The sequence below is a fragment of the Neltuma alba genome, unplaced genomic scaffold (genome assembly GCF_004799145.2).
Source record: "Neltuma alba isolate B1F8T4 unplaced genomic scaffold, ASM479914v2 tig00007412_pilon, whole genome shotgun sequence".
In the NCBI taxonomy this organism is placed as follows: Eukaryota; Viridiplantae; Streptophyta; class Magnoliopsida; order Fabales; family Fabaceae; genus Neltuma; species Neltuma alba.
The window spans coordinates 1-22,495 of record NW_021634776.1 but is presented as its reverse complement, the minus strand read 5'-3'; the positions used below and the strand labels follow the sequence as shown (position 1 = coordinate 22,495).

The 22,495-nt window shown below is 33.7% G+C and overlaps 4 protein-coding genes across 5 annotated transcripts; 1 reads left to right on the top strand and 3 right to left on the bottom strand.

The window, feature by feature from the left end:
* Window positions 1-817: 817 nt before the first annotated feature.
* LOC114752503 (RING-H2 finger protein ATL80-like) lies at window positions 818-1,789 on the bottom strand. The gene has a single exon (XM_028941235.1). The coding sequence runs from the start codon at window positions 1,700-1,702 to the stop codon at window positions 1,043-1,045; it is 660 nt and encodes a 219-aa protein (XP_028797068.1). The 5' UTR covers window positions 1,703-1,789; the 3' UTR covers window positions 818-1,042.
* Window positions 1,790-3,798: 2,009 nt separating this feature from the next.
* Window positions 3,799-8,419, bottom strand: LOC114752500 (MLO-like protein 8). The gene is made up of 15 exons (XM_028941232.1): window positions 8,149-8,419; window positions 7,630-7,687; window positions 7,230-7,444; window positions 7,019-7,135; window positions 6,741-6,801; window positions 6,399-6,487; window positions 6,239-6,313; window positions 6,051-6,139; window positions 5,886-5,935; window positions 5,526-5,566; window positions 5,264-5,437; window positions 5,147-5,182; window positions 4,980-5,047; window positions 4,292-4,352; window positions 3,799-4,190 (listed from the first exon to the last, which is right to left on the bottom strand). Exons 1-15 carry the CDS (start codon window positions 8,353-8,355, stop codon window positions 3,840-3,842), a joined length of 1,692 nt encoding a protein of 563 aa, XP_028797065.1. The 5' UTR covers window positions 8,356-8,419; the 3' UTR covers window positions 3,799-3,839.
* Window positions 8,420-13,715: 5,296 nt separating this feature from the next.
* LOC114752499 (uncharacterized) lies at window positions 13,716-16,770 on the top strand. 2 transcript variants are annotated; one of them, XM_028941231.1, is made up of 5 exons: window positions 13,716-13,917; window positions 14,781-14,907; window positions 15,140-15,239; window positions 15,866-15,952; window positions 16,359-16,770. In XM_028941231.1, exons 1-5 carry the CDS (start codon window positions 13,866-13,868, stop codon window positions 16,476-16,478), a joined length of 486 nt encoding a protein of 161 aa, XP_028797064.1. In that variant the 5' UTR covers window positions 13,716-13,865; the 3' UTR covers window positions 16,479-16,770. The 2 variants fall into 2 exon arrangements, with proteins under 2 accessions (XP_028797064.1, XP_028797063.1); XM_028941230.1 differs by having other exon boundaries at window positions 14,781-14,913.
* Window positions 16,771-17,004: 234 nt separating this feature from the next.
* On the bottom strand, window positions 17,005-22,133 carry LOC114752501 (exosome complex exonuclease RRP44 homolog A-like). The gene is made up of 10 exons (XM_028941233.1): window positions 22,050-22,133; window positions 21,841-21,940; window positions 20,433-20,544; window positions 19,195-19,315; window positions 19,039-19,098; window positions 18,594-18,699; window positions 18,412-18,507; window positions 18,103-18,184; window positions 17,954-18,019; window positions 17,005-17,576 (listed from the first exon to the last, which is right to left on the bottom strand). The coding sequence occupies exons 1-10, from the start codon at window positions 22,065-22,067 to the stop codon at window positions 17,378-17,380; spliced, it is 960 nt and encodes a 319-aa protein (XP_028797066.1). The 5' UTR covers window positions 22,068-22,133; the 3' UTR covers window positions 17,005-17,377.
* Window positions 22,134-22,495: the final 362 nt, after the last annotated feature.

The window sequence follows — 22,495 nt, the reverse complement described above, 5'->3', positions numbered from 1 at the left end:
TTCTTTGTAAGGCGTGTGGAAATGACAAATGAGGATGTGTCCATGGGATAAAAAAATAATATAAAATATTTTATTTCACTTATAAATGATAAGTTACTACGTCTATCTGATTCTTAACATAAGAACTAGTTTAACATTCAATTTAGTTCTAAATATAAAACACCAATTTAATATGTCTCTTATATTTATCTATGTTTTTAGTATAGTTTTCGTAATAATTGTACATATTTAAAAATTTTATCACATGATAGTTTTTGCTAATAAAAGTATTTTAGAAAGACAACACCTATTTATTACAAATAACTAACTTGATTAGTTTTCTTAATCTATTCAAATTAACTAATCAGTTCTTAGATTAAATATTGAGGGAAAATAGTATAATTGGTATTATTTAAAATGATTGCTCATCCTTTTCCGGCCGAAATAAAATTGTTCATCTTTTTTTATAGTCACACTAGCTTGATCTTTGAGAACATTTTTAGGTCGTACATATTTTAAGAAGCACTAATGATAAATTTAAAACCACCACAAATGGACTAACCTTCACGATTGATTATCATTTAACTTTTCAGGGCCCCTTTTTTAAAAAATATGTTACTATATTAAGGTCAACCTAACATTTTCCCCCCCAAAATCTTTTATATTTTAGCCTATCTAAACTAATTAACCAAAGATCTTACTGGCCCAACAAAAGAAAGCTAACTGGACAAACCCGTTCCTTCGGCATTTCGAACGCCGATGCGCCGATGCACCAGTCTCTTAAAATTAAATTATATACACTACTCGCCTTAAAAAATACCATATGGTACAGAGTCCATGAATAGAAAATTGTAATTTTTTTGTCCTTATTTGATTTACATGGATCATACTCCAATCATTTAAAACGTATGAGACAGTACATAATTTGGAAGATTACCAATTTGAAACATGAAAATTTGAAGGAAAAAAAAATCCAAATATCATCCCCCTAATTAGTCAAATCTAAGAAAGAAAAATTCTAGGATTACATTAAGAAAAAAAATACCAGTTTCTTTTTTTCAATTTATGGAAGGAATCCAACATTATCTCTGGGCCGTTGGTGGTGGCTAGTCGAGCTATTAGCATAATCATTATTAGCTGTAGTGGCATTATCATCATGTCTGGACTTGAGCTCTGGTTCACTACCGCTAGTTCCGGTAGCTTCACCGCCGCGAACCGCCGGGTAAAGGCCGCACCTACGGCACCTCGGAGGCAGAACAAGAATCTGCCGACACGAGGGGCACGAAGAGTGGGACCCAAGCCAGGTGTCTATGCACGCCGCGTGGAAGCCGTGGCCACACTGCGGAAGAACTCGGATCTCGTCAGCTCCGACGAATTCGGCCAAGCAAATCGCGCACTCCGACGCGGCCAACCACTTCTCAGAATTGCTGTCAATGTAAGTGAATTTCGGCATGGATTGGAGCACCTTCTTCTTGAGACCTTTGTTGGCCAGAGACTGTCCCGGAGCTCCACCGCCGGCTCCGGATCCACCGCGACGGAACCAGGTGCATCGGCAGACAGCTATGAGGGCCACGGTGCATATGAGAGCGCAGAGCAGAGACGCGAGGATGACCACGAAGTCTGATTCCAAAGCGACGGCCTCCGGAGGCGGCGCTGCTGCGGTGATGGTGGCAGCGGCGGCGACGGAGGTGGAGTTCTCAGTGGATTTGAGAATACGAGTCATGGGAAGGGCGTGAAAGGGTAAAGTGGCAATTGCGAGGTGTGCTGTAAGAAGGACACAAGGGAGAGAGAAGTGGGTATTTATAATTGGGGATAAGAGACGATAGTGGCATAGAGGATGATTACCTCTCGTCCTCAAGTAAACAAAATGCTTGACTTATAAACCCCACAGCCACTCAACGGCCAACGTCTGGTTTCAGTGCAACTACACTGCTAATTCCTCTTCCCACTTTTGACTTGTCTGCCTTCTTAATACTTATTCGGCGCACATCGTTACTTTTTTTTTTAATATTACCTTCTCTTTTAATTATAAAAACTAATTGACTAATTTTAAAAAATTAAAAAAATAAATTAAATTAGTTATTTATAATAAATACGTGTTTTTTTTCAAAAAATATCCTTGTTAATCAAGGGTGTTGATAAGAACTATCATTATTAGAAGGACAATTTGGGAAAAAAATGCATAAATATTAGAAACAAAGTGGATTGAGGTTTTATATTTATGACCAAAATAAAAGTCAAATGAGATCTTATATTAAGGACCGGAAGTAGTATTATTTATAAGTTTTAAATTTTTAAAACAATATAATTTGTTTTATAAATTTTTATTTGAATTTGACTTAATATTTAGTTTTTTTATTTTTTTAATTATTTCTTTCTTGACGCATTTTCTTACAAATTTTTTTAATCTTTTTTCTTATTTATTATAAAGGCATATTTAAAAATAAAAATTTACTTCTAATATATTTACTATTATTTTAAACTAATTTTAACTAATTATTTGCTATCTATGAATTAGTTATTTTAAAATTATAATAAGGATAGGAAGAAGTATAAATTAATTTGTGGAAAAATTTTGTTCTTAAATATAAATTATTTATTTAATTTTGTGGGAAAGAGAAAAAGGGAAAGAAATGCGAGAATGATTTATAAATATAGGGAGAGAAAAAACTTTAGCGTGAATAAATTTAAAATTTTTTATCAGTTCAACATATCACTTACTACTTAGTATGTGAACATACTTTTTACAAGACACTTTGAAAAAGCCATAAATAATTCTTATGAACTTATCGAGATATTAATCAAGTTTTTCTTAAATATTACTCTTATTTTTATTAAGTATGGGAGAGAATATAATGCAAATATAAAATTTTTTTATTTGAATCTTAGTAAAATTAGAAAATTCATTATATTTTCAAACAAAGTTAATAGTTTAGTCACCCCTCCTCCGATTCAATGAAACTTTACAATAGTTTTTTTTTTTTTGGGGGGGCCAGAGGTTTATATTAGGGATCACGGGAAGTGAGTTAGCTAATGATTTTTAAAACTGTCCAATCTTTTTATATTCGTCCTTATTTACTAGTTGTCTCATTTAGAATATAGTATTAATTACACCCTAATTTTGAACATCTTTTAAAAAGTGTTCTTAATTATATCTTAAAAGAACGAAAATACCTTATATTTTTCTAACACGATACTTAGCAAAAAAATGCCGCATAATTTAAAAAAGAGAGAGTGTTGCCCCTAAGACTCAAAGGCGTATTTTTATAATTAAATTATTTTTGGCAGGAAATGGTGTTATTTTGAAGGAACGAAAGGTCAAAATACACTGGCCTCTAATTAGCAGAGGTTGAAGTGGATAAAAATTTTCCGACGTGGTGTGGATATTTGATTTTGGTTTTTAGTTACCACATTTAATCAATTAATACATCAATCAATTGTAAAGCAGTACTCTGATTTCAGATCACATGTTTTGGCCTGTTAATGGGCAAAATGACAAAACTAAAATAAAGGCAATCTATAAAAACTATATTCACCCTATAATTTATTATTCTTTTGGCTGTTTTTTAAAAAAATACATATATTAAATAAAAATAAAATTATTAAGTAATTAAATTGTAAGATAGAGTTAGTGAAGTTTATTAAGGTTCTCTCAATTCTGATAAAATGAGTTAAAAATGTCTTGTAAATAGGATGAGCCAAGTATTTAAAACTAAAATAAGCTGACACTGATTTTAATATTTAATTTCTGAGATGCGTGTCTGTCTATAACCAAAAATGGAAAAAAATAAAAAATTCCAAGGATATGCATACAAGTGGAAAACTTTCCTAGATTACTGAATGATATATAACTGATAATACTAGCCATGCGATTGATGTTTGGATTCTGCAGTTTCTGGCATATGTTGGTCATCTTCATGCTCCACTCTCACACTAAAACTGGTTTTGAATGATATAGGCGAAGGAGAGAGAGGGTCTGATTCAATATCTGAGTTATCTTCTTGTTGTTGGCTCTCATAGGGGGAGTGGCCAGTTGTTTTGAAACGACGTAGTTTGGTTGCAGAAGAGGGCAGTGATCCTGATGAAGCATTGGATTGGTTGTTACTAGGAGACTTGTTTCCTGCCTGCTTCTTTTTCACAGCCATTCGCCAGTTCTTTAACGCCTTTGATGTTTGCTCATCAAATATGGACGTCTTCATCGTTGATCCCATCTGCAAAAACGCAGCGTTTCCCATTATATATTTAATTAATTAACAAAATGATCATCTCAATAATTATTTAAATAATTAATAAATGGAAGATATGTACGTACCTGGGTTACAAGAGCGTATAATGGAAGTGTAATGTAGCTGCAGAGACAGAGAACTGCAGTCCTGCAAAAATCCATTCAGAATAGGTTGTTAGAAGTTGGTCTCCCAATCCCAACTTACACCAAAACCAATGTTGAGGTGTTCGCGCCTTGTAGCCCAACTAACACCAACTATCTTCTTCAAGATTTTTTTAAACATAAGACTGTGAGTTCGAATCTTTGATAGGGGTATGATATATATGTGAGTAATTGTTTAAAAAAAAGAAAGAAACAAGATTTGGACATGGTTTCATGATTAAAATCTATTTTGAGTTTTTTTTTTAATTGTTTGGCTAGCATGTGGTTGATACCTTAATTTAGACCAGAAAGTGATTTTAGAAAGCTCTCCCAACAGTCTAGTGTTTGTGTATGGCTATGGCAAGTCCACAACAGTTTTAGTTAATTCTGGGTGGAGTCAGCTACCCTTTCTCTATCTCACTAGTCACTCTAGTCTCTATGTATGATATAGGATATTTTTTTTTTTTTTAAGAAGCCATGCTTTTAATAAATAATCAACAATATAATTCATCTTAAGCTGGTCAAAAATAAAAAATCATCTTAAATTCCACGCAAACATAATGTCACAATCTATTCATTAAGAGCATTTAAATCCTATTTAAGAGGGGTCACATCATTGCTGAGAAAGGCTTACCCTAATGCGACTTTCACAATGGCAAGCTTGTAGTCCATATGGAAACAATTTTTTAGCCCAAAAGAATACTGCAAATACAGGGGCATTACCGTAATTTTAGGAAGGCAGCACAAAGACATGTGAATTAGTTATTCAATAATAAGTGAAGGAAGAAAATAGCTCATTACCCATATCCACAAGAAATAAGTTATTTGAAAAGCATTCTGCAGAATAAGAAAATCTGTGAGTTTCCACCTTTAATCACCAGAGAAAAGCTAGAAGGCTAAGAAGAAAGAGTTAAAGACCTGGAAGAGAGCAAAATGGATAAGATGAAGAACTAACTGAGGGCGACCAAACCAGAAGTATTTGTCTGAGCCTTGAACAAGAGGAATTCCTTGTACAACCGCATGTTTTTCTGTGATTTCTAGAGCCATTTTTGCCAGAATTACTTGAAGTTTTGTTCCAACCGCCATTATTATCTGCCATCAAATTTTACCTCTTTTTACTTCAACAAATCAACCACTCATTATTATTCTTCTTTTCAAAGACTAATTAATTGCTACTTACAGCCAAAGGAAGTATGGATGCCCAAACCATTGTGTGCCATCCTGCATATTACATTCAACAACCCAACCATCATACATTAGTTGTCATTTCAAACAGACTTACCAAGAAAACACAATTTGAATCCTTGTTTATCTCGAAGTTGGTCTGCTGACTGGATCCATCTGTTATTACTATATATATGGGTTGAGCCACTAGTTCAATGGCTTCACTCTTACTCCTTAAAATAGGAGATTGTGAGTTTGATCTCGTCCGGTGCATGTGTTGGAATCAAGTCATCAGACCAAATGTTGGAGAAAAGAGGGCAATACAGTGTTTTTGAACAAGAGAAGATCTCTTATCCTAAATAAGTAGTTCGCTTACCGTCAACATTTAGCAACAAGAAAACCACAAATGATGCCCACAGGACAGGACTGTCAAAAACACACAGAAATATGGCAATTAAACAGAGAAAGCATTCGATTTTTCAGAGGAAAAAAAATGCATAGTTGGAAGAACCAAACATCATAACTAAATACTGCAAATTACCTTACTCCCACAACTACCTTGAAGTCATCTTCTAAGGATCTCTTTATATACTTTTGGAAGTTGAATTGACTTCCAGGAGCAAGATGGACCTATACATAATAATAGTAGTACATCATTGGATTGTCAAAAATATTGTAGCTAGTTCATCTAACTTAGAAAGAATTTGTTCTCTGGATTAAAACACTCACAGTGATAAATCCATTGCGCAAAGCCAAGTAATCAGCCTTACCAACAGACCTATAAAATTGCCTGAGGAAGCATCCCTAGAATCCAAAAAAAGTAATGTGAGGTGTTTGGTGCATATAATATTATAGATGATATCATTACATACTATTAAAAGGGGCCTACGATGTAGAAAAATAGCTTATTTCCTGTCCAGAAACTGGCATGAGCTTTCACAAATGATGTTTCATGAGTAAGCCTGAATCTTGAAGGATCTGCACACAAAAATATACCCACATGAGATTGAAGTGTCTTAAAGGATCATTGTCTTGCGGCATTACTTGTAATGTCTCAAAAGATTCGATGATCTACAATTGATATTACAAAAAACTCAAACTCAAAAAATAACTCTCATTCCAAAGGATTTAAACACTGCAAAATGATGTTTATGGTTAGATTGAGAAGTTGTGATTTTGACACTACGAAGGAAAACAAACGTGCATATTATTGGACACAGGTAAGCTTTACCATTGGAAAACTCGTAGTTATGAGTTGAAGTCTCCGCCTCCCATGCCTTCCAACCTCGAATCTGCACAAATTCAACCGACATCATCTTTCTGTAAAATCAAATCTATATGCCCAGTAACCCTATAAGAAGTCATACTATTCGTAAATCTATATGTCTAACTTTGAAAACACTGAAAATAAGCTCTAGTTAAGCCATTTGAATATCCTTCCTTAGTAAGCACACACAGAATGAAAAGTGATTTGAAGTACACAACAAATTAGAGAAAAAAGAAGCGGACCTTTAGTCTGCCAAGCAGCATGGTGACAGCACTATACAAGACATGGAAGACTGCTAAGAAGAATATGAGGATGTGCAGTTGGTGCAATGCATTTGTAGATACAAGTGGTTCATATCCCTTACCCAAAAAAAAAAGAGAGAGAGACAAAATAAGAAAAAATTTTAAAGTATCAAATGTATCAGAATTTTAGTAAGGAAACACAGGTAGGTACCTTTTTGCAATAAAAGGAAGAATCAGCTGCTAAAAATCTGCGTTGATAAGACAGAAGTTTCCTTCTGTGAGCCTCTTCACTGCTTGAAGAGTCACTGATTCCGTCAAAAGGACATGGCAACATTGTGTCTGCTGCCTTTTCAGGTATGCATATTCTTAGTATGTAGGTCTGCCCAAATGTCAGCAATAATGATATGAACCCTAAAATCATCAGCTCTGCAACAACACAACTATATGACTTTTTCTTAAAGATTTATGTTAAAACATATATAAACAATTACAAGGACATAGGAATCACTTGTTATGCATAACATGTTTCTTCCCCCCCATTTGGTTCTTCTGCTTTGCTTACTCTTTTCCACCATTCTTCCATGGAAACAGGTGCTTGAATAAAATCTTACCAGCTTTAACCTTTTCAAGAGCTTCAATCAGAGCCTTCTTATGTCTTTCTCCTAGCCACTGAAGAAACAAAAATGCCATGGGAAGAAGGAAGGCACAGAGTTCACTATTTAATCTCAATAAAGTCAGAAACTTATTATGCAGATGCTCGTAATTTTCATCCATTTAACCACACCATTTGGTACAATCCCAATTATTATATCATCATTACAGTAAAATCTGAAAGTAGAAAATAACAACAAAATGAAAAACTGACAGAGCTTGTGATCTCCTCAACTAATCACTCCCATCAGACGTTATAAAATCTTAACACCCGCCATTAATGTCAAAAGTAAACTGAAAAAAAAAATGAAAGAAATGACAGAGTTCATCCACAATTCTGCATTAATGTTCAAACTGATAAATGACCAAAGCAACAGAAACATGCGTATATAAGGAAACTGATTTGTTGATTCTTCACCTTTATAATTTGAGATTGAGATCAAATTGAATTCAAAAGAGAAGTTTCATTTGGGACGTACCGTTCCAACTTTGTGAAGACTCATCTCGAGGGTTATGGAAATTAAGATGAACACAGTACAGACTGCAGCAACGGCCCACGTTGGTGTCTGATCCAATTTTCTTGTACCCTCACTTCCCTCATCACTCGCCGCCATAGCCATTCCTCCAAGCCAAACCCACAAAATCAAACACACGAGAAGCTCCATTCTCAGCTTCGACACCCACATTGTAAAGAGACAAGCTTGAAACCTGGGTTCTCTCAATCGCAGGTTCCAATGATCAATACAGAATCTGGTTTAATCATATATATATATATATATATATATGGGTTTCTTCTTTAAGAGAGAGTCTGCAGAAGCGCGTTCATTTAATACATGGCTTGATTTTGTGGAAAGCTCGTAGTTGGTGGTGGCCTGGTGGGGGCTGAAGCTGTCGGAAGCTAGCTAGAATGCATTTCGAGGTTTTACATTTGAATATTTAGAAGGAAAAACAAACAGGAATTAAAAAAAAAAAAAAAGGTAATAATATGTGTGTTTGATTTGATGATTTTTATATTTGGGCGCGTAACTGTCTTCTGTCTTGAACCCGGAAAGAGCGGGACTCAAATTGACATCACAGTCAGCGCCGCGTGGACTAAACCCCATCATTTCATCTAATTAACCAATGTGACAGTTTGTCATAGCTCACATCTTAAATAATCTTAACGGAACCAACTTCGCTCGAAAAAAGTAAAGATTATATTTTTAAAAACCATTAAAGTAATTAATGCTACATTTTTTGTTACATGTTTTAAAGAAATTATTTACTGATTATTCTTTGCGCAAATTCAGGAGGAGAGACAGAGAGAAACTGCCTTCTGATTTCTGCCAAGTGTCAGTGTGTACAAGATATTACTTGATAAATTAAAAAAATAGTTAAATTAGTTATTTATAATAAATAGTTATTTTTTAAAAATATTTTTGCTAATTATGTATAGTAGTTAGAATTATTATTTGATAAATTATTTAACATTTGCAACTATTATAATGGCTATCTTAAAAATAAATAAATATAAGAAACAAAATAAATTAAAATTTTACATTTATGACTAAATTAAATATCAATCTAAATTTTATATTAAGGACTGAAAACAATAACAAACAAGAGTTGACTAAAAAATTAAATCTAAAATTAGAAAAACTATTATAATTTAAAATTTAAAAATGTAAGTTTTAAAAATTGTATTGAAATATGGAAAGAAATTTCATTCAACTGTAGCGCTAAAAATATTTGATTTGAGATTTTGTATTTCCGTAATTTTTTTTATCATTTTTCCTATCCTTTTTTTTCAGTTACATTTTTTCCATGAGAACTATTTGTAGAGTATTATGTAGTTATAACATATAGAGAATATCTTTTATTAATAGTATAAATCACCTCATTAAATTTATTATCTGAACACGTAACTTTGTTTTTAAGTATGTTGTTTTCTATACTGCTATTTTCTTAAAAATATATATTAAATAAGAATAACGTTAAAATATTATTAAATTTTATTATGGGATGAATGAAATTTAAGATTTTTATTTAATTTCGTCATAACATGTTAAAAGTCGCTATAAATGGTATGAGAATAGTACTACTTCCGATCTTTAATATAAGACCTCATTTGACTTTTATTTTGATTCTAATTATAAGACCCCAATCCATTTTGTCTCTCATATTTATGTATTTTTTTCCAAGATAGTCCTTCTAATAATAGTAGTTCTAACCAATAAATTTGATTGGTAAAGATATTTTAAGAAAGATAATACCTATTTATTATAAATAACTAACTTAATTTATTTTTTTAATCTCCTCAAATTAATTAACTAGTTCTTATAATTAGGACTATAGGTAGTATTAATTTTTTTCCCCTAACTCCACCTCTCTTCCAACGTGAATTGAGGAGGACAAATATACTATTTAGTCATTTAGTCTTGATTTAACAAGTTAAATGTAACAAACATCTTTTCTAAAAGTAAAATTAAAAAAGAAAAAAGCGTTTGAATTCTGAGGTGTGAACAAACTCACCGTCCTTCATGGGTTTATGTGCACAAATTGTCAAGTTCTATGAGTTGACTTGAGGACCAGTTCATACCATTCCTCTCTCAAGTCTGAAACATGAACCTTCCTCGCTTCTACTGTTATCAATATAGCTGGATCACGCTTGGTAGGAAAATAGGAATTGGGATTGGTATTGAAAAAAAAAAAAAGTTTAGTATGAGAAATTGTTTACTATATAGCATTAGTCTAACTCATGTATATGGAATTAAAAAATATCCTGAGAAAAGTAATATTTCCCAATTTCATCTCAATAGATTTGTCCAATCCCGTATAACAAGTAATTATTCATGTTAAATATTATTTTAATAATTTTTTTAATTGCAATCATAATTTTAATATCTTATTTTTAATATTCCGTACTAAACAGAAACTCAAGACTTTAAGGAGAACGGCAGCTTCGGTTTCATCGAGAAATCAGTTAAATCGGTAAATTTCCGGAATATCAGTTTAACTAATTAAGGTTAAAAGCATACATCTAAATATCTGATTGTCTAAATATGCATCAAGTTTCAGTTTGGTGTCATTGACTCTCAACAAATTTAAATGATGGCTTGTAATTAAATGCTAACAAAAAATGATTGTAATCATATTTATAATATAAAATTAAATAAAATAAATCTGCTGATATGTAGGTTGAAATATGTATAGTCACGAAATTAAATTCAGTATAAAATTAGATATACCTTCATTGTAGCTCATACTACTATTTCAACAAAATTTTTTGAATTATGATATTTAATAAATTAATTTTTTAGGATCTAAGTGTTACTCTTACTAAATAATTTGTTCTATTATAAATTTATACTAACTCCAATTCTTAATACAAGAGTTTGTTTGACTTTTATTTTGGACTCCAATTTATTTTGTCTCTCATATTCATTTATTTTTCTCAAGATAACCTTTATAATAATGGTTGTTCTAGTCAATATTAGTAACGATATTTTAAGAAAAATAATACTTATTTATTACAAATAACTAACTTAACTAATTTCTTTAATCTACTCAAATTAATCAGCTAACTCTTATAATAAGGACTGGAGGTAGTATTTTATACCTGTAAATTTATACATTTGGTTATATTAAAATTGCATAAGCATTTTGTCACGAAACAAATTGTATTAACATTCTATTTATCATTTTTAAAATTAGCATAATTTTCAGTGTTTCATGGTTGTCCAGTATAAGAATGGATCATGGTGGTACTAGAGCACTGTTTATAACTATTTAAAAAAATCATGCCAGGTACGCACAAATTTGAAGACGTGATGTGTTTATGGATGACCATGATCTCCGGGCCCCTTCTGTTTTGGTTTTTTTTCCCTACAACTAAATTATTGAGTCTGAGAATACTACTCCGGAGTAGTTTTTTTTTTTTTTGGTTCGGCCAATAAATTATTGAATGCCAGTTCCGTCTTATCTCAGCCCTACTATTAATTAATTAGTTATGCCAAGGGGGGTATACATTCTAATCATTTGTGTTTTTTCCCCTGTAACCAACTAATCATTTGTTGAATCTGATAAATGCTTCGGTTTTGAAGGGTAGGACTGTGGAAATAACAAGTCGACGAAAGATATTAAATACTTTCAAAAATATTTTTAAAAAAATAAAGATAGGTGAATTTCACAATCTCAAATCAGATCTCGAGTACTATTTGGAAATTTTAAAATATTGTGTAATCAATAGCTATACAAAAACAGTCACTAAATCTCCAACAATATTTAATGTATTTTTTAAATTTTTGAAACAAAAGTAGTCAGTAGCGAAATTAGAACAGTCAACAGCTAAAGAAGAGTAGTCAATAAATTTTAAAAATGAAAGTAGTCAATCGCAATACTAGAGTAGTCACTAGTCAGTAACTAAACAAAAGTAATAATCAGAGTTTTAAAAACAAATGTAGTCAATAGTTAAAAAAAGACAGTCAAAATATAAGAAAGAGTAGTCGTCGGCGTTAGAGCACCAGCGCCCAGAAGTGTTGAGATGACAGTATTTAAAAAAATAATAAAAGGAATTTGTGTAATTTTATAAGGTTTAAAAATTCTAAAATGGTACCTAAAATCTGAATTAAGATTTTGAAATTCACTTACTCTTATTTATCTTTTAATATTTTTAAAGGTATTTTAGTATCCTTTTCCCTTCTTTTTAATATTAAAAAAAAATTAAGACCTGGCTTTCCTCTTTTTCCTTGGCTGAGGGCGGTCCTTATACGAAAACTACACCGTTTTAAACTAAAATAGGCATGGAGCAACTTTTTTTTTCCTTTTTATCAAATATTATTTCAATAGTATTTAATGTCATAAAATAATTTTTAATGCACTTAGCATCAGAAAATATTTTTTTTTAATAGAACTGCTAAACTAGTTTTTTTGGGGGCAAATTTACTCTAAATATATTTTTTAATAGCAACAAATACCTTAAACTTAAGATATTAAATATTACTAAAAATATTTTAGATGTTAAATGAACTGAAGATTACTTCAGGATATTAAATGATGCTAAAAAACTTTCCTCCTTTTTCTTGCCCGTTGCCCATCCTCTACACCAAAGCCACAGAGTTTTGGGATAACAGGAGGATGATGAGCACTTTTTTCCTCCTAAAGAGTACCTAGGAGCTTAAAATATTTGTTTAGTAGCACCCCATATGTTAAAAATATCTTTTTAATACCACTTAGTGTCTAGCATCTCATGCCTAACAAATTGAGAAAATTTTTCAGTAGCACCTAATATTTAGCGGTTGGCACTTTAAAATATTTTTCATTTGCATTAAACAAATCTTTTTAACCGTACCCCTTATTTAAAACCCTTTGCATTTTCATGACGCAAATTTATCTTCTCCTTAATCACAAAATTAGATATTAATAATAGGGATATTTAAGTAAACAAGTAATCTCAGGTATGATTATGAAAATTAACTTTTCTAACAGGTGCTGTTTTAGGTTTTAACAAAATTTGCGCGCTCTCTTCATTTCGAGCACCGTTATTTTATGAACAATTAGATTTGTTTTTCTAATTTTACCCCTAACAAATAATTTATGCACAGTAAATTATCTGTTAAGGGTAAAAAAATTGATGCCCTAAGTTTGTTACATAAATTGAGGGAGAGAATATATAATAAAGTAAAATTGTACTAGCACTCAAATTATTTATTACCCTCTCCAGTAATTAACTGGGAGTTAAATTTGGTCATTATATGCAAGGTCTTAATTTATTCTATATTTTATATTTATTATTTTTTCTAAATTAATTTATATTATTTTTTTATCAGAATAATTTACGTTAATCTATAAATTGACATATAATCTAATATTATATAGAAATCTTTTAAGAAGATTATATCAAATTTGTTATAATTAACACATTTATTTATTTTAGTTTATTTAAATTAGTTAAATGGTTGTTATATTAAAATAGGAACCAAGGTTCATGAAGGTATCATTTCCGGTTTCAGCCCAAACGTGAGCAGACTATAAAGAGACCCATCCGTGCAGGCTCAGGCGAAAAACAAGGCACAAAAAATTAACAATACGAGGATCTCGATATCATCGAAGAAAGATCTCCGAATTTGATTTCATAGCCATTGCAGCAGAAACAACTTAACTATCGCCTTCTCATTCTACTTCTCAATCTGCCCCTGTCGCCTCAGGCTTCTGAGAAATGGTTACGTTGTCAAGCTCCGTGATGAACCCTCAATCTCAGCTGTTCTCAGGTTATTATACGTCTCGTCTACATTCTGCTTCATTGTATTCTCGATTAGTGTTTATAGCCATTGCTGAGACGGCACTATTTTTCCTCTGGTTATCACCTGGAAATTACTATTTCAGTATTTCTGTATCTAAAGGATTTTTCCTTAGTCGGACGTTGTTCGTCTGACCATATATGGATACGCCGATGCTTAATAATAAAATATGTAGTTCTAATGTGTCGGTGGGGCTCCAGAAGTTCTCTTACGCAAAGTGCTGTTAGGTGTTGTTTGATACATATCCAACTTATTTCAATTCAGTAAAATTTTCGAAGGCCATCGAAGATTAGTGGTAATTATGTGACCTAGGCAGCAGGCAATGGCAGGCTATGGACACAGACACTGCCATAAGCTTGATGGAAAGTATCCCAAGTATATTTTAAAATGTTGTTTCTGAATATCATGCATGCAGCTCCTATTTTGTTAGTCTGCTGCCGGATTTTACTCTAAATGAACGGCTAGCTAATGTCACTCGCTAGGTGCCATAAAAACACAGTGCCGGATGTATGTATTTCTTTTGGTTTCATGTTGAGTATTTGAGAATGTTGAAACACTGCTGAAACACATTTTACCATCGTTTGTCCTTTTCCCTCTTAGATTTTTGTGATAAGTTGAGATTGCCGATATGAATTGATGTTAGACACTCGTACTGATTAGTGACGTAGCTGGTGACAAGTTGATATATTTGATTGGTGGGTTTTAGTATCTTTGCTACTTCGCATGTGTATGATAACTTTAACGTTTTTAAATCTTTGAAAATTTCCCTTTACGACTTTATCCAGTTTCTGCGGCTTTCCAGGGAGCTTAATATTTGAACATTTTAATGTTAGGATCTGCATTGAAGCCAATGGATCAATGTACTCTGAAAAGCAACTGCATTAAAATCTCTCCAACTTTCTCGTCAAGGGGTAAAGCAAAGATGAAAACACGTTACATGCCACTCATAGTTCGTGCAGGGTACCGGTGAATTTTCTCTTTTATTTTACTGTTTCATTCAAGCCAAAAGAATGGGAAGTAGGCATTATCAACCTCCCTTAATAATTTGATTATTGACAATAGATATCAACTAACCTGATTATCCGCATTATAAATACCCTTGTACAAGCATATTGTTTTATCAGTTAGCGTTCTTATTATTTTTCTTTCTTTGTTTTTTTTTTTAAATGTCCGTGCATGCATGCTGATACAGTGGGGATGATGGAAGATCAAACAATGCGGGTATTTTTGTTGGAGGCTTTGTATTGGGAGGACTAATTGTGGGAGCATTAGGTTGTGTGTATGCTCCTCAGGTATGCCTGTAGCACTAATTCCTCCCTTTTGGCCGTTTCTTTTTTGGTCTGGACCAGAAAGGAGGAGGAAAGGGGGAATCTCTTGGCTGTTTAGTTTTATTTTTCTAGGGGATCTTCGTTACCACATTACCTATAATATTTGTCCTCAAATGATTTTTAAACATAACCAGTTTGTTGTTGCTCACCTTCGGCTTTAGGTATTAATGTCTGCACTTTCTTCAAAAAGAATTGTAGGATGATATTCCCTTGTCAATACCATGATTAGGACAGTTTTCACATTTTCTGCCATGAATTAGGGAACCAAACTTGGTTATAATTTTTTTCTGCATTAGTTTCTGGTTATTTGCTCCTTCTTTCTCTAAAGGTTTATGATTATAGATATTACTCTCAATAATTGTTCGGGTTTGGTTGGAGAAAACTTGTTTAGTAATATTGACGTAGTTGTATGGATTTTTGCTTAAAAAGAGAGATGCATGATGAATTTACTAGGGCAGTAACCCTTGAGGTTTGTGAACTGCAGCTTTTTGAAGGAACTTTTATCCATTGTTTCAATTTGAAAGCTTGCTTTTGATGACTTTAAGGAGAATATAGGGAATTTGAAAGCTTCTATGGTTTGAACTTACCAGATAAGCAAGGCCCTAGCTGGATCCAACAAAACTGATCTCATGAAGAAGCTTCCAAAATTTATGTATGATGAGGAGAAAGCTATGGAGGTAAGAAAATTTTGCAGTTATCTTTCTTTTGAAACCATTCTGATTGCCTGTCTATGAAAGGGGATATTATTTATTCACATTAGTATTTGTATAACTTATTGTACCCTATTCTCTATCCACGCTTTGTTCATTTCAATTTAATCTCATCACAGAATCCATAAAAAGTGGCCTTTGACACCCTTTGACATCTCTGACGTGATTGGGCTTGTTCTGTTTCAAAGTATGGAGACTAGTTCCATTATGTAATTAGTTTTTCAGGATATATATTTGAAATTAGGAATATTTATTTTTTGTTAATCTTGTGTATAAGCGGCATGGTATGCTAACTTTGCTTGGAAGTTTTTCTCCGAAGTCATATTTACTAATTAATTGAACTCTTTTTGTATTCTGCTGCTGTAACTTGCAGAAGACTCGCAAGGTACTAACTGAGAAGATAGCAAAGCTGAATTTGGCCATTGATGAGGTTTCTGGAAAACTGAAGGCAGATGAAGCTTTGAACTCGGAGGAAGTAGAAGCTTCCATGTAATACGTAAATCTTGGGACCCGACTATGCGATACTCGAAGCTTTCTTTTGGCACTCAGGAAGATAGTGTTAAGTGATCGGATTTTAAAATTTACCTGTGAAAGTTGTTTCCCAAAAACAAAACAACAAAAAACCTTCCTTTATCTTTTGGTCTTAATAATGGTGTTTTAAAGATGGCTTTCGTTTTCGTTGTTGAGAACTATGAAGCATTTGCTGACATTCTGTGAAACTGGCATGAATTCTAGTTTAACTGGGTAAATCCTCAAGTGATGATAATATGCAATATCCTGAACTACATCGTAACTCTTCATAATTATCTGGGATTTTCACAAAACAGTTATTATCCATTCCGAGTTTTGACTAAGCTATTCGCAGTTGTTTTTAACATAGGATGCATCCCCCCTTGGGGGAGAGGGACAGATTATCAAAAAAACAAAATCAGATGAGAATTAAGACTAATACTGCCAATCAATCGCAAAACCTGTAATTATAATTCCTTATTCGTAAAATATCAGCGTAGGGCCCAGTGTAAGCTTGACAGTGTTAAAATATGATCTATATTGGGTACAAGGTAATTGTATAACAAAAGCATAGGAGGTATCCCGTCCAATGCTGAGAATAATGCATAGGATAGAGTAAATCCCCTTCCCTCCAGTGACTGAGGAAAAATCTTGGAGCAAAAACGATGAGAAAAAAGATGCATGATTATTTACCCACACTGGAAAACAAGCCATACTCCTCTCTCACTCTACTTTCTCCCAGTTACTGCACAGCATCTGGATCAAATGATAATCTAGGGGAGCTCCATTTCACTAGGTCCCAGCATGCCTGTGCTGCTCTTGTAGTGACGTGGTTAGTGCTAAATATCAGTCACTAGAAGAAAATAACCATTACTTAGACCACTATATGAGAGTAAGCTGAAGTTTTGGCCGGTTAGGCTGTGGCTCCACAACCTCCATGTGAATTGCAACTGCCTGCAGAATGCTGTACGAAATGCTACCATCCATCTTTCTAATCTTCTGCTGTTGCTCGTCTACATACCATTCCCCACTCCCCTTTTCAGCTCTTGGCATCAGATGCACAGGCCCTTCAATGCCATATCTGCTCAGGCAGAAGGTATAAGCAATAATGACAAACTGATTAAGTATCGAGACGGACTATTGTTCTGCATTGTTAATTCACATGGGAGAATTGCTATAAAATCCCAACTAATGAACATAATTATCAAAAAGTCCTAATAATAATAGAACAGCCTGTAATGACAAGTCTTTTCATTTGTCACTGGGATTTTTTGGTAGTTATTTTCTTTTTTTGGGACCTCAGTAATTCTCCCACTTGATGACATTCCTGAAATTACTGGCAGTCAAATTAATTTAGATCTCCTGATATGTTTGTCTTCCATAAACTATCATTTGCTTTCCTCTGGGTGGTATAGCAAAGCAAATGGAAAACAAAAGAAACGAGGCAAGAGATTTTACTTGGGAACAAAAACAAAAAATCCGTTGGATCTTATTTTGACTATTCTAGCCTCCGTATCAGTTGGCCTGCACAGACAAATACAAGTTCCAAAATAAGCTGCAAATAAATAAAAAGCAGTGATGGGGCAAGAGCATGGGATGCCATGTACCTGTTTCGGAAATAAATGAGTGTGTGGAGCTCTACAGAGGCCCGGCCAGCCATTTGAGCATTCCTATGCCGATAATTTAGATCTAAGGGACACAGCCATGAAGATGAAATTAGGCCAACCTTCATTATTAAAAATATTTATCCACGAGAGCATTTTTATTGAGAAGATGAGAGAATTAAAGTGTAAGATGATCAAGTTCTAATAAGACCAAGAAAGAATTCAACTTTCGAGAATGCAAAAATAGTTGGCAAGCTTATATTGAACCGTGGGTTCAAACAAAAATGTTTTAAAATGCTGTAGATTCCATACTATCTGAAATACTAGTGAGCTGGAGCCTGTCTTGAAATATTGAAGGTAGCTTGGATATTCCTAAAGATGCAGCAAGTAGCCTGTGAACAACGACATCTGCAAGAAAAGGACGTTTCATCTCCTCCGGAAGCATTGCATAAAATGCATCAAGACACCACCAAATTACAGAAACTATAGCTTACCTGCATATCTTCTAATAGGTGAGGTGAAATGAGTATATAGAGGTGCTGCAAGCCCATAATGATGATATTCTGGAGGGCTTAGATCGCCGCTACAAAAATAAACCGCCTAAAAAGGAAAGGGGGTATTTTATTTCTACACTTGAAACATACTCCTTTGATCTTTAATATAAAACCTAATTAATTAATTTGAGTAGATTAAGGATGTTAGTTAAATTAGTTAATATGATATGGATTTTTTTGAAAACACCCTAAGCATCTTCCTTAATTCTCTCCCTTCTTCTCCTATTTGATTATTGTTGGAGGAATATCAATAGAGTTAATTTGGTAAAAAATTGATAAATAAAATACATCTTATATATATATATTAATTCCCTAATTAGCTTCTATATCAAGAACCAGAGGAGTACATCTGAATTCAGTTGTTCAGTGTTAGCAAACTACTTACCTGAGTCATGCATCTAGTTGCCAATATGCGGATTAATTTATTGAAATATGGATCATCACCCTGGATAAAGTATTTCCTATTAGTGGGAGAACAGATCGAAGATTGAAGTAATATGCCTTGACTTTTTTCCTCTACTGATGCAAGAACAAGATTTACCACAGCATGGTCAAGAGAATCAGCCAATGCTTTTGATGATGAGACATCCAAGTGGAGACCAACTGCAGCAGCAGTCCGCAGCAAAGGTTCAAGCATCTCTCTTGTTGGAGTCGGATGACGCCTACATAGGAACCAATAACAATGGGGTATTCATTGATCCCAGTCACAAAACTATCTTGCCGCATGTAGATTTTTTTTTGGCTGCTTCTAGCATGTATATTCAGTCAAGGCTTCTAGTCAACAATGTCAGAAACTTAGTAGAAATATTACTTCTCAACAACATAAATGTTCATGGTGAGCAATTTTTAAACACTGAGGAAGTACCGTTCACCAATTAATATGATCCCTTATGCCAGATGAAACTATCCTTTTCATGTTGACAAATATTCAATTCTTAATTTCAATAGAAAGTATTGGGTGAATAAGTGAACTTGAGAAGACTACATCCTCATCTTTAAGGGTGTGTTTGGTATGAGGGATTTGGAGGGGAGGGGAGCGGAGGGGAGAGGAGGGATTTTAATTATTTCTCCTTGTTTGGCAACACACAAATTTTAGGAGGGGAGGGAAAATTTTTTAAAATTTCCCCTCCCCTCCCCTCCCCTCCTCAACCTCCTCTCCAAAATTGGGAGGATTTGGAGGGAAAGGGCAATATTTTGTCATATTATAACCATTATGCCTATATTTTGTCATGTTGTGACCATTATGTCTATATTTTATCATGTTGTGACCATTATGCCCACACCTTAAATAAAATAAGAGCAAAATTATCCATATTAAAATATTTTTCCCTCCCCTCCCCTCTTTTTTTGTAAATCCAAACAAGATAATATTAAAATCCTTCCACTCCCCTCCCCTCCCCTTCCTTCCATTAAAATCCCTCCCCTCCCCTTCCTCTCATTGAGCCAAACATACCCTAAGGCTGTGCTTTGTCAGGGAAAGACAATCAGTTTCGATCAAAGAAAAGTCACAGATTGAACAAATTCTGTTAACTAAGACAATTAAAAAAAAAAAAAAAACTACATATTTTCTTTTCAATTTATAATAGTCAGTTCACCAACTAGATTCTTAATATGAAGAGAGAGAGAGAGAGAGAGAGGAGAGAAATATCTAGCAAAAATGGAAGCAAGTTATGTGCCATATGAACCAGTAGGCCCATTTGCAGAAGGAAGAAATGCAGCTTGTTCCCAAAAGAAAGCATCACATAAAGCAATGATGTCAAAGAGGTATTAGAAACCAACCTTAACAATGAGCACGAAGGAAAACTCTTAAGAATTTGTTCTGCAACAGAAACGTTAGCTGCAAGCATAAACTCCTCCACCATTTGGTTTGCTTCCCGAATTTGGTACATACCTGAAAATTAATTAAACAAACTGAATAGGATTCTTCCATTAAAAAAAAAAAAAAATAGAAAGCTTTTCCACCCTCTCTTTTCACAAGAGAAAAAAATCGGCCTCACTCTCACCCCACAAATAGCTAAAACATTTGGACCATAGCCACAAATATAGATACTCTGAAGAAAACAAGATTAACAAGTCAATATGGAGTGATGATCCCCCATATTTCATCCTTGCAACTTTCTCGTGAAGATTCAAAAGACAGATACACGTGTGAAGCCAACATTTTAAAAAGTAGCCTCTAACAGTCTAACGTTGGAGAGCGCTTCCAACATAAGCAGCTTTGTATCCATCTCTCTTCATCTTCACAAGAAAGTTCCAAGAAGGAAACTCAAGAGGATCATCATCAGTCAACATTTTGCAATTTCAGCAACTCATACTTACAAAGGACACACTAATTACAGAGACCAAACTTTCAAAGACAAGTATAGACAACCACAACTTTGAAGTGCAAAGTCTTTAACAAGTGACTATGAGGATAGATTCAACAGATTGTAGAGGAGTTCAAGGTTCAGCTTTAGCATCAGTCTGAGCTATGGAGTTCAGCGTTCATTTGATGACTCTAAAAACTAAAAATCACTGGTGCTAATCATATAACACAGCTTGCTAATAATATCTTTAATCCCCTAAATGTTATAAATAACACCCAGCTCAAGTCAGACTATTCAGCTTTTTTAATTTCTGTAATCCCAAAGTAGTAAAATAGTTGTAGATATCCAATACAACAGCAGTGTTCAGATGAGCAGGAAACTTGGCCAGCTGGCTTAGATTTCTCTTGTTCAGCTCTTGGGAACAATAAGGAACATAAAAATCCACTGCCGGTTCAGTGCAGTTTTAGCAGTTTTGAAGACTATGATCATATAATGGAGCAGAGAGGATTTAGCCATAAGCATTTTCCGTCTGATTTTTAGTAGGAATAAGTTTTTAAGCCCTTGCATCTCAATTTCAGCAAGTTTTTCCCTCCTCTTTTCCTCTAACTTTGTTTTGAAAGGGCGGTTCACTTGATTTTTTACCTCATTTTTTGGGACTGATAAGGGGTTCCATTTTGGAAAATACAAAAACCAAGTACTAATTCTGTTATTTCCATTTTATACTCAAATGCCCTTTTTCTGTTTGACAAGTCCTTGTGAAAGTTCTGTAAGATAGTTACAGGTTCCTATCACATATCTATCTGAAAACACAAATACAAACCCTGCACACCTTCAACTCCCCCAAAAAAGAAATAATAAGTTAAAGGGAAAGAAGATTTTACCAATATCAAGAGGGTCATGAGTCTCAGTATCAATTTGAAATTTCACTTCAGCAGAAGCAAGGGTTAGTGCTCCTCTCTCAATGCGCCGTAGCCTCATTTTCTTTTAGACCATACATCCATCCAAAATATTCATACAAATCCATAAAATTAACCCAAACTCATAATTATCATAAGATCTGAGCAGCACATAAGCATTTATAAGTCCATACCTTAGCTAAACCATTCATATTCCTCAAATCTGTAGTTAGTGGATCCACCAGTCGACTGTGGGAACAGAAAATCAAACGACTAAGTACTAAACAAATGCAGGAAATGCATGACAATCAAATTGTGCATAAAACAGTTTGAGTCTGTTAGCACCATAGAAAATGGAACATGCAAGTATTTGCAGCCAGTTCAACCTATACTCTTAACTTCTCTCTCCAAAGGTATGCTAATTTTTCTGTGATTAGCTCCAAACTGAAAACTCAGGCAAAGAGAAAATCACAATAAAAACATCGTTTCTTTTGTCAACAAGAAGTATTTAGTTCATTATCTTGGTTTAAGGCCAGATAAGAACCATTGTTGGGAACATGTATGAGTTCTGCAGATGCCCTTGCGTGGTTGCATACGCTCTGTTGGAGATTAAAAGGAATCCGGCCTGAAGCCCACCATT